This window comes from Hibiscus syriacus, unplaced genomic scaffold (assembly GCF_006381635.1).
Source record: "Hibiscus syriacus cultivar Baekdansim isolate YM2019G1 unplaced genomic scaffold, ASM638163v2 tig00111105_pilon, whole genome shotgun sequence".
Classification (NCBI taxonomy): domain Eukaryota; kingdom Viridiplantae; phylum Streptophyta; class Magnoliopsida; order Malvales; family Malvaceae; genus Hibiscus; species Hibiscus syriacus.
Genome location: NW_024062987.1, coordinates 4,687,659 through 4,699,965, shown reverse-complemented (window position 1 = coordinate 4,699,965; position 12,307 = coordinate 4,687,659). Strand labels below are relative to the sequence as shown.

At 33.2% G+C, this 12,307-nt stretch overlaps 1 protein-coding gene across 1 annotated transcript; it reads right to left on the bottom strand.

Moving 5' to 3' along the window:
• Window positions 1-3,729: 3,729 nt before the first annotated feature.
• On the bottom strand, window positions 3,730-5,914 carry LOC120153705 (cytokinin dehydrogenase 6-like). Its single transcript, XM_039165612.1, has 5 exons — window positions 5,297-5,914; window positions 5,008-5,135; window positions 4,669-4,929; window positions 4,326-4,588; window positions 3,730-4,227 (listed from the first exon to the last, which is right to left on the bottom strand). Exons 1-5 carry the CDS (start codon window positions 5,874-5,876, stop codon window positions 3,903-3,905), a joined length of 1,557 nt encoding a protein of 518 aa, XP_039021543.1. The 5' UTR covers window positions 5,877-5,914; the 3' UTR covers window positions 3,730-3,902.
• Between the last annotated feature and the right edge of the window lie 6,393 nt (window positions 5,915-12,307).

Sequence of the window (12,307 nt, the reverse complement as noted above, 5' to 3'; positions counted from 1 at the left end):
TGAAGACACTAGTTTTTTTATTTCATTTGTTTTATTTATTATTATTTTGTTTTAATATTATTATTATATTATAATATTTTTTTATTAATTTTATTATATTACAGGCCCAAATTACAAACCAGACGGAGGCGCAATTATAACCCATACTGGCCTAGACCCAACAGACCCAACTTGGTCCAAGCCTAGTTATAAATAGAAACCCTAAATTGATTAGGGTTTATATCACAAGCTTCCAACCGTCGTCGTTCCTGAACATCCCAGCCGCCTCCAAGATTCCAGAAGGCCAGCCGTCGCCTCTGCCAGGTGGTCCAACGTCCAGCTGCCGACACTCCAGTGCCACGCCACCTCACCGCCAAAGCCTCTAGAAGCTCTGCTGTCACGACTCTGATCGTCCACGTTGTTGCCTAGGGTGAGTTACCACCATAGTTATGGTGACTCACCGAAAGCTTCCTAAGGGACCGGTCCGACGAAAGCCTCGGTGGTGCCACCACACCTGCAAAATAAAAAAACAGATAGGAAGAACCAGAGATAACAGAAACAACAGCAAGCCAAACAAAACCCATAGCAACAAATCAAAAAGCAAAGAGAGAATAGAGTGAGAAAACTTACCACCGAGGAAGCTACGCCGTCGTCAGAACCTCCACACGCCGCAAAAGAAATTGAAATACCGAGAGTATTTCTGTAGATCTAGGTAACTACAAGGCTTTTTAGAGAAAAAGGACACCGGATTCGTCTTTAAGACGTTCTGATCTTTATTTTGGGAATTTTGAAATTTTCTGACCACCGGCAGCGGTGGCCGGCGGTGGTTGCCGACGCCGGAGCACGGCTGTCGGCCGGTGGTCTCTCTCTCAGTTTTAGAGAGAGGCGAGAGAATTAAAAATTCTCTCTCAGTTAGAGAGAGAAGAGAGAAAGAAGAAATGAGGATGCTGGCCCGAAGGGCCAGCCGTTTAGGGTATTTAAATACCCTCTCCCAAACGACGCCATTTTGGAGAAGGGTGTTTTTGTAATTTCATAAAGGGTAAACCCCGTCCGCAGTGCTCCAAGTTTGTATACCTTGCAATTTAGTCACTGAAAGAAATTTTTGCCTATTATAATTTAGTCTTCGAAGTTTATTTTATTTTATTTCAGTCATGTCCAGTATAATTATATATTTAGGATGAATACTGAATTTAGTCCCTTATAGTTTAGTAATTATTATTTTAATCACAAACATCATGTTTTAATTTGTTTTAATTTAATATTTGAATTCAATATATATTTATTTTAGTCACTACATTAATAAATAGGTAATATAGTATGTTTAGCCACTATATTTTTAAATAAATAATTATGAATTAGGTATTTAATTCTATTAGGTTATAATTTAGTCACTAATTTTAATTTTAATTTTTTTACAAGTTTTATTTATTTTAAATATATAGTTTTAATTTTGTTCATTATATGTTAATTTTATATGTTTACTTTTAATTATTATTACTATTATTATTATTATTTAGCCATAAATATATATATTTATAATATTTATTTTTTTATTTATTAAAATCTTATTTAATTACTTTTAACTTATTTTAATCCTGTTTTAATATTTATTTATTTTTTAATATTAAGAAAGGACAGTCTTAAAACAACTGGATGTCCATTTTCTGATATTTTTAAATAAATAAATATCCTATTTTATAAATTATATATTAATTTTTTTAATTATTTATTTATTTTTTAATATCGAAGAAAAGAGCTGTCTTAAGGCACCTAGAAGTCCTTTTCTGATATTTCTAAATAAATAAATATTTTATTTATAAATATATATAAATTAATATATTTTTTTCATAATTATAATTTTGAAATAATAGGATTATAAATTAAATATACTTTGAATTTTTAAATTTCTAATAATAGAGACAATTTATAATTAAAAAGTACCAATTTTGGGCGTTGTAGGGGTGCTAATCCTTTCCTAAACGTAACCGACCACGAATCCCTTTTTATTATTAAAAAGAACGAATTTTTGGTTAAAACGCAGATCCGTTTATCTTTTAATCGATGTTTTCTTAAAAACTCTTTTAAAGGATGATTTTTAGGTATTCGACATACCTGACCCAAAAAGCCGATGACAACTCCCAAATTATTTTAAAAACCATTTATTCACATCACTTTTCCCGCCAAATAAATATTTCGTGTCCGGACGAAATCCGGTTACGACACTAGTCTTTTGATATTCTTCTCCCAACTTATATTGATTTTTTAAAATGCATTGATCAATATTGTGTCCCACCACTCCGCAATAGAAACAAACTAGATGTGTACCCTTATATTCGACATTGAAGACATCACTCCCTATCCTAATTTTTAACAGAAGGGGTTTGCTTAGATCATCTTTGACACAAATTCTTGCAAACTTTTCCCTTGTAGTCCATGTTGCCCTGTAGTAAATTTTAATAAGAACACCGATTATTTTACCAATGTTCACCAAGATTCTCTCATCGAAATATTCCATTGGTAAACCTGGGATATGGACCCAAATAGCCTTTGAGGAAATGCTAGCGCTGTTGGCAAAGAAATTAGGCGTCCATTTCTGAACAGTGAGATAATGATCCATAATCTTTCAGGGACCCTCTGTTAGGACCTTCTGTCTATCATTCATATTTTGGAATTTGACCACGTAAAACTCGTTGTCGAGATCGATACAGTCGAAATCACCTTCAAGCTTCCATATAGATGTGATTCTGCTAATTAATGTTTTGTAGGCCAATGTCTTTCCAAGAAGTTTGATGATTAGAGCCTTTCTCCAAGGCTTTCTGATTCTTGATTTAATCTCCGTGGGGATCTTTATTGTTGGAATAATCCATTATTTCTTTACCTTCATTTTCAGAATCCTCTTCTTCTTCTTCTAGTCTTTTTGAACTTTGGAATATTCCTGAGAAAAAGGGTGAGTCCATGACCGTTTCTTTCTAGGATCTTGGGCGAATATCTTCATCAATAATTGCATTTGATTCGTCTGTTCTTACTCATTTGTTACTGATGATTTTGTTTTCAGGATTTTCCTCCGCCATTGTCACCCCGATGACAGGCAAATTCGTTAATTTTCTTCACTGCATGTGATTTAGATTTTTAATTCACTGCATGTTATTTTGGAATATTGATGTGGCATGCTAATGTATTTTACCATAAAACCCTAATTTCCCAAATATACAGCCACTGCAAAGATAGAGTTTTCCATAATAATAAAAAAGTGATCGTCGGTTAATTCCCATGGTGAGGGGGCTTCATTTGACTAGAAGATTAAGATAATTTAGTTTCAAACTAATTTGATAGTTAACGGTGACATATGCTACTTTCAAAATTGCTATTAAGTCTACCTTTTAGTAATATTTGATAGTTAACTAATTTGGATATCCCCATTGGTTATTCCACTGTTTCTTGAACGGATAGGGATAATATTTTGCATGCTCTTTGTAACCAATCCTTATCTTGGAATATTCCCTGCGAAGGACCGAACCTTAGTGTTCCATGGCAAACTGACCCTTTGCTTTATTTTAGTGGCCATTGTTGCGTTCCAAGTTCCTCTGGTATACATTCTTAACGCATAGACCCCATGAAACTGGAAAGATCCATTACACTTTTAAATCTTAAGTTGGTCCTTAGGGATAAACATTAAACAGAGTCTTGATGATCAAGTTTTTCCCGGGAGTGAAAGCCATTCAGGTAGAACTTATCATAAATCATCAACACTTCTTATACAGCTTTAATCAATAATCTACATATGATATGATTGACCCTTTGGATTTAAGAGGAAAAAAATCTAGCCTATACACTGTACTTACAACATTTGAGAGGCATTCACTACTATATGCCAATATGCAGCTAAAACATTTACCTACATGCTTTAGCGTATTCTCTAGATGTTATTGTGAGTAAGGTATGGCCTTTTGAAATATTCTTTGGCCAGGAGCAAGTATTGCCAGGGGATCATAACTCGATTTTCTCCGTGAGAAAGCTTCCCATTGTGAGCCAAAATGAGCTTTCCACTCTCTCTGTGTCGAATGATGTGGCAGGTATTGCTTTACACCGAGACGAGCTATCTCGCAGAATTCTAGAATGCGTTTGTTCTGAATTAGTATGTGGCCTAAGCCATCAGTTCCTGTTGAAGAAGGTACTGCAGAAGAAAGGAATGCCACTAAGTAGAAAACTTCTTCTTCTGGTAGTACAACTGAAGTTCTATTGTCCCACCTGTAATCAACATTAAGTCATTAACACTATGACCAATCAAAGAAACCCATTAATGGTTAAGACATGAATTTTGTGAAAAGAAAAAGAGGAGAGTTTACTTTGATTTATTAACCGGGTAGATAAGAACGGGGCCATTGCTTGTATCAGTAAGGATATTTCCAAATACATGTTGAGCAAATATTTGGATTTTACTTCTTGGGATGAGAAGATTAAGCCATGGATGTGGAACTTCCCATAAACCTTTCGACCTTAGTTTGATCTCGGAAATGTGAACTCGGTCTAGAAACTCAATGTAGGGAACTTCAGATACAAAAAGTGTTGATGGAACATGGTTTAACAGAGATAATGAACTCTTAATTTCCTGCATAGTGAAAACAGACATAAGTTTTTCAATTTGATGTGAATTGGGAAGTTCGACTGATGATCGGAGGAGTGTCTCACCTGACTTACTACATCCGTTTCGTCTCGATTGAAGTACTTTGCCAATTCTAGGCAGAAGAGAGTTCTTCCATCTGAGTTGAATTTGCTGGCTTGAACAGGATCTTGTGGATCGAATGATGATCTCCAGTTATTTAGGAGACCAGTTCTGTTTATTATCACAAATCCTTCGATATAATCAAATGTGCTTTCTCCAGATATCAACTTCTCTTGGTCCTTGGCAAATGTGGCAAAATCAATGTACAACAATCTAATCCATTTCACCTGTTAATGGAGAACAGTCACAAAAAGTGTAATTTCAAATAAATTAAGACCTTTTAACTTAATGCTTGCTGTTTATACCATTTCCGGTGCAGGTTCCAGCGATATTCTAGTCCGTGTTATGATACCGAACTGACCGAGTCCTCCAAGAACGCTGTAAAAGAGATCGCTGTTCTGTTTCTCCGAGCAGTTCACCACTTCTCCTTTCCCTGCATTCAAGTATAGTCCACCATCAGCAACACATATATATATATATATATATATATATATATATACGTAACGATGAAAATAATTGATAAATCAATTGCATAGGCTAGTTTTGTATCATTGATGTTGAACTTCGTTTCTTCTTAAATGTATATGAACAAACCTGTAACAACTTCCAGTTGATGAACATTACTGATCTGAGGTCCATGCCGGAAGGCCTGTCCACTGATCCCGGCATTCGACAACGTACCACCAACCGTTAAATGCAGGTAATCCGTCCAAGATTTCGGTGCCAGCCCATGTTTAAGGCCTTCACGCAGGATGTTTATCCACAACTCGCCACCGGAGACATCGACATAGGGGAAGTTCCCGGTGTGAAACTGCATTTCAAGGCCTTGGAGTGATTCCATGTTGATGACAACACCTCCAGGCGCTTGTGCCTGGCCCTGGAGTGAATGACCATGGCCTCTAGCTGCAACTGTGAGCCCCGAACCAGGACCCATCTTCCAAACATGCTTCACCGTGGTGGCGATATCCGAAACCGACTTGGGGCATAGAACAGCCGAGGGAAGGACACTGTAGATATTGCCGAAATCTTTAGCTGCCTGGTGAAGTTGTTCGAAATCGAAATGACCATCAATGGGAAGCGTTTTTAGTGAAGAAATAATGCTGGGAAAGCAGAGGTTGATTTTAATGGTTATGCAACCGAGGAATAAGATCATAATGCTTCTTAAGAAAAGCATGTTTGAAACTCTTTTCTAGAGTTTAAATCCGTATGAAGACTACCTTCTTCAGTGGGAGAGTTTTTGGATTTTCTTTCCGTTCAACATTTTTGGGTTCTTCTGTTTATATATAAAGCCAAGTCCAAGAAGAGAAGATTTTCACAAATCTTTTGTTGCTTAAATTTTCTGACAAAACCTTTGTTTAAGGTTACCTTCTCTTTCCTGTTTTTGGAATGTAATTAGGGTTGGTTAGAAAAAGGTCGATGAGAAATTCTCATATGCTTTTAGATTTAGATTTTTATTATATATATAATTTATTTTTATTCTCTTAAGATTTTATAAATTTAATTTTTCTAAAAATTTATAAATTTAATTTTTCTAAAAATTTATAAATTTATATATCGACATAAAATCTTACGTATATCTTTAGACATAACGATTAACTATAATTATAATAAAGACAATACACACAAAAAATTGTCTATATAAATTAAAATCGTAACAATGACATGAACGTGTATCTATTATGAGATTTGGAGTAGGGCATAGGCACGTGAAATTCAGATGCTTATATGTTGGCTTTATAGTTGAAGGCCGTATGATTGGTCACATTGGGACTCTTTGGACCAGCGATTTTGTAAAGAATGAAGGAGCGGATGACAGCTTAGTTAGGGAAGACAATCAAAGCCCCTTTATTTTTATTTTTAATTTTAACGTCTTTCGGCAGTCTGTTGTTTCTAATTGCGTCTCAAGCCTTGCCCTGTAATCCAACAACTGGACAACATAACTTTTTTTTCAATTCATTATTTCGAGTTCGACTTAAGTTTAAAAATTTTAGGCTCGTAAATTTTTGAATCGATTAATCTCTATTTTAAAATTTTTAGTCAAGTTGAGCTAAGTAATACTTGATCTTAACTCGGTTCGTTTACAACCCTACCCAAAATCACATCTCTAGCGAACTCAAACCCTTGAATTCACGACACATAGACGATCCAACGACGTGCAGGATGACAAGGGCGACAACGGTTAACGAAGGAGATGACAAATGCGACATTGGAGGTCGTGGCTGGTAAGAGAAGTTATGGTTAATGATTTGAGATTTTTATGGATCAGAGTTTTTTTTTAATTTTAGAAGAATAGATTTATTTATATAAATATAATAAATTTTTATTTTTTAAATTTAAAATTACCAAAGCGTGACACGTATTAGTTAATGAATTTTTTTAATTGTCATTATATCTCAAACAACTAAAATGGTAAAGTTTATAACATTAAGCACCTCATGATTTGAAAAAAAAATTAAACACCTATTTTAAAAAAATAATATAATTTAAATATTTATTTTATAATCATGCCTAATAATAATAATTATTATTAGAACAATAGCTTTTCTTTATCTTTAACAAACCACTTGCCACGGAATTCTACAACAAAATATGTGGATCATTGATTCCCTTACTAGAAGCTACAATAGGTAAAGCAAACTTGGAATCTCACAACAGTTCTTTTTTTTTCAAAAATAATTATTTTGTGTATATATCATACTATTATACAACGATAATTAAATATCATATATTATTGTTACTAATGATAATAATTATTTTCACTTAAATAATTATTATAAATAATCATACAAAGATAACAATAATCAGTTGGTTTAATAGAATGAGACATTATATATCTTAAGTAATATCAAATATTCAAATATTAACATTGTGAATGAAATAAATTAGATTGAAATGTTCATCTCAATATTAATTCTATACAATACTCAATTTAAATTAATATAAAATATCAACCGTTATAAAAAAAAAACTATACAAAATTATGAAATTTTGAGTAGATATTGCACTCATTTGTGGTTGTTCCACGTGAGCTAGATATAACAAATATACTTGTGTAATCTCCAACATATAAATGTGGAGAAAAACCTAATCTTCAATAGTTACAGACATACTTTCTAAAAGTAGCCCAACCACTTATAAAAATAAATAAATCGACTAGTTTTTATTAGCTTAATCTAATGATTCTGTGGGACAACAGAATTTATATATTATTATTATTATTATTATATTGCACAATATTAATGTTGAAATCCCCTTACGTGGGCCTCTCTTGTCCGTCTAATGCTCCACAATTGTGGAATGCAAAGGCAAAACGACATTGAACTTCACCGGATAATCATATATCGGAATTGTCATCAAAGAATCGAGGTGGGCTCCCCATTTTGGAAGCAAAATCATCCATCTACGTCAGCACCATTCCCCATTGGAGAATATGAGATTGGTTAATTTCGGACGTATGTGGGCATGACCACATTATTCGGCCTACAGTTGTTCATATGCCAGATTTTGGTATCTTTAGGATACGATTATGCATAGGAGTAATATCTTTTATGTGTGTATAAGATCAATTAAATATTAAACATGAGTTTTAAATTAATTTATATTTGTATAACTTTAATGTAAATATATTTTCGACCTGCACATTTTTTTAAAGATATTTGTTGTATTTCTTAAACACTCGTGGGGTTTCATTTTATTCAATTTTTATCAAGTATTTATTGTTATTGGATTATTGATTTTCATCGTAAACATTAATATTGTGACGTTTCTTTTAATTTCTTTCTTCTCAAAATAGTTTTTTAATATTTGAGTATAAATCTAAAAGAATTTTATAAGATTGAACCTTATTCTTAAAGGTTCAAATTCTTAATAGTATTTTTAATAAAAAAATATTAGTTGATAAAGTTAAATTATTAGAATCAAACCACCATAAATCATTGTATTCTTATTGATTATATTCAATAAGAATATATATATACATATATTAGGAACAACATTTATCATTACACCATAACTAAAGATAAAAATTATAAACAAATACTGAGATTCTGTAAATATAATAATAAAAGTCCATATATGTACAGATTTGTGTATGCATTGGAATATGTTAAAACTGAGAAGGAAAATGCCAAGCAAACTTTTGATGACTTTTCTTGTGCTATTACTACCAAAATTGTGGTCAATAGATAAATAGTGTATAATCCAAGTTCTGGATTTAGACACCTGCTTTTACTCGCATACCATTCAAAATTATGAATAATATTTTCCCATTTCCAACAAGTATACCATCTCACGTGAAATAAGTTTTAATCTATGCATTTAACAACTTTTTTAATTTGATCATTAATTTTTTTTTTCTATAAAAATTTCAAAATCTTTACATTCCATTATACATTTTAGTTTGCTATTAAGATGTGAATACAACTCTGAGGTAACTCAAAGTCATTACCCGAATATATATATATAAATAATGACATGACATGAAACGTGTCAAGCTACTCAAAATAATGATGCGATATGTGTAGTGATAGATCTAGAAATATTTTTCAGGACAGACACGCATATGTTAACAACATAAATTTTTTAAATGGGATGTATATTAATAAAATTTCAGGGTGAACATTGTTTCAATAAAATAAGTAACTACGAAGAAAATTCAAATTTCAAGATAGGTACAAAAAATTTCAAGGTTGGTATAATCAGTAAAATAAGTAACTAATTGAAGAAACTTCGGATTTCAAAGTTGGCACGAAGCTTTGGCTCAGTCACTGGATATGTGCAATGTCGTCAATTAATTGCATGTGAAAATATAAATATGCAATGATTGTTAATTAATTAATTAATAATTTTCAATAAAATTGACTATTTTGATTAAAAAAAATTGAAAATTTAAAAGTTAAAATTAATGCTCCAAAAAGGATCAAAGTGATCATTTGAACAAATAATAGGGACTAATTTTATGATAATGCTGCTCCTTTCCCTTTCAAAGTAAGGGTCAAGTCAAAGACTAAGGAGAAAAGAAGTTGCATGGTCCAGTGGGTGGAAACAGAAAGGAACTCAGTGGGAAGGGTTGAGGCGAGGCTGATGGATCGGGGATATACCATATGATAGCGGGGGAATTAAACCCCGGTCCCATTGCGATCGACCCCAACAAAAAAAAACAGGTGAAGTGAGAGACAAGACAAGAAACGATACTCTGAATGCTGCCAACACCACCATTATTATTCGTTAACTCCACTTTAACTTGTTGTTAGCGCAGTAATTATCTGTGTCGATCGACTAATGCTGGTAATAAAACCAAAGCCTATATATCCAGCTGACACGTTAAGAAATTGACTCGTAAATCAACAACACCCAATTGAATAAACCAAATGTGCTTTTGAATGCCATTTTCTAGGATTAACGAGTCCTTTTCCCACAACAATTTTGTCAAGGATTCCCCTCTCCACGCTTCAAAATCTTCAACAAATTGTCTCAAACACTTGACAAATTATTGTTAAAGAATGTTCTACGTTTGAATCAATTGTGAACGTTTTCTTCCCACCCTTTTCTTTTTATTATGTCGGCAGCATAAATTCGTTACTTAATAATTTATGTCAACTTACATATTATCATAGATGGAATTAAGATTAAACAACGAGAGTGATCAAATTAATTTCAAGATTAAAAGAGAATTAATAGATATTATAAAAAGAAGATTAAACGAGAATTAACAGATATTAAACTAACAGGAACAAAAATTATCTTTCAGTATCATATTTTAATCGTTTTTTGTGGCGTTTAAAATTGTGTGAAACCCACTGGGTTGGGTGATGGGTGGGTTAGGTTGAAGTCCAATATGGTGGAAAAGGAGGACCCTGTACAAGTGCATGGTGGTTAGAGACATTTTCGCTTTCATGGAAGGAGACAGCGAAGTTTGGAGCTTTACAAATGTCGATATTCAATCATAACATGTATAATGCGTGCCCTATTACACTCAACAAAGCTCCCCATTTTTGACTTCATTCTCCTCGCTCTTAAAGCTTGTTTGCCATTGGCTAAACCTTCCTAATTTCTCCACAATTGTTTTATTTCTTTTGGATGCTACGTACACCTGGCAACTCATTTACGTATACGGTGCTACTAAATCATTACCATATCTCTGTCTTTATCAATATCTATACACAAAAGTGAAGTATTTTCTCCTGGTATGTCTTGAGATAAAAGCTGTTGCAGTTTCGGAAAGAGGCCTTTCAAATTAGGGGATGACCTTCACAAGGGCAAAGATTTGGAGGTCTATTATGCAAGTTTGTTCATTAATGAGAGTTCATGTTGTTTGGAAAGGCATAAATTTGTTTTTTGTGCTGCTAATGCATTTACGTATTGAATACTTGGGGGGGGGGGGAAGAGAGAGAGAAAGAAATTGAGGGTAGTTTCTTGGTCAAGAGAGATTAGTATCTCAAATATTGATTTTTTTTTTTTTACAAAAGAGAAAATAACAACGGTAAATCTAGAAAGCAGCTAACTACAAAACTTCTAGAGAAGGAAATACCCCTAGAATCAGCGTCTACAAATTGGAAGATCTTTGTTGGCAGTGAGTTAAAAATCACAAACTCTTCTGCCGTACTGCGTCCCATTTTCGAGAGAATATTAACACAAAAATTCCCTACACGATAAGTATGTTGAAAATTGATTTCCCAATTGCGTGCTTTCAAATTTCGGGTATCGTTGATAATAGGCTCCAAAGGGTGTAAATAAACGTCAACAATATCTATCAGTTGTAATACCACGCAAGCATCTACCTCACATTCAATCGCTCTATAACTATACTCCCATGCAAGCGCTAATCCAATTCTTATAGCATGAAGCTCAGCCCCACACTCGAACAGATGCCCAAATGTACCGAGAACCCCAAAACTCACTCACCAAATGTGTTTCTCAGAATATCACCTGCACCTGATATGCCCGGATTTCCTTGGCTTGCACCCTCTGTATTTAATTTTTGTCTTCTATTCATAGGAGGTAGCCACACCACTTGAATGTGAGTATTTGGCTTCGGAGTAGGTTCTTATAAGCAAACAAAATGTCCTTCGCTGTTGAGATAATATTGCTTAAACAACCGAGTAAACAGCCCCCCATGTAGGTCGCCGAGAGTTGGTAATTAATCTGTCACGCCAAACCAAACAAAGGTTTTCTATCTTGCTGGGATAGGCATCCTCCACATCCATGATAAATTTTCATTCACCTCTCTATTATCCTCACAAATAAGAACAATATAAACTGATCAAGTTGTTAAAATTTCGTTGATAGAATATTTCCAGCAATAAGAATCTTGCATGGAAGATAATTTCGGTATCGGATATCTCATTGTTTTGTTCGCCACCTGCGCAAAAATTTTATCCAAATCCTATTGTCTATCAACAGTTATAAACTCAAATATTGAATTTGATATAACAATACGTATAGTTTAAACTTCCTACTTTTTTGCATAAGAAAACATGATGATGTAAATGAACAGTTATGCTTTAAAAAATATGTTCCTCGAGACATTTTAAAGTTGTTTATGTTTAAAATTTTAATAAATAAAAATAACATAATTTAAAAAAAATATTTTTTATAAAAAAAATA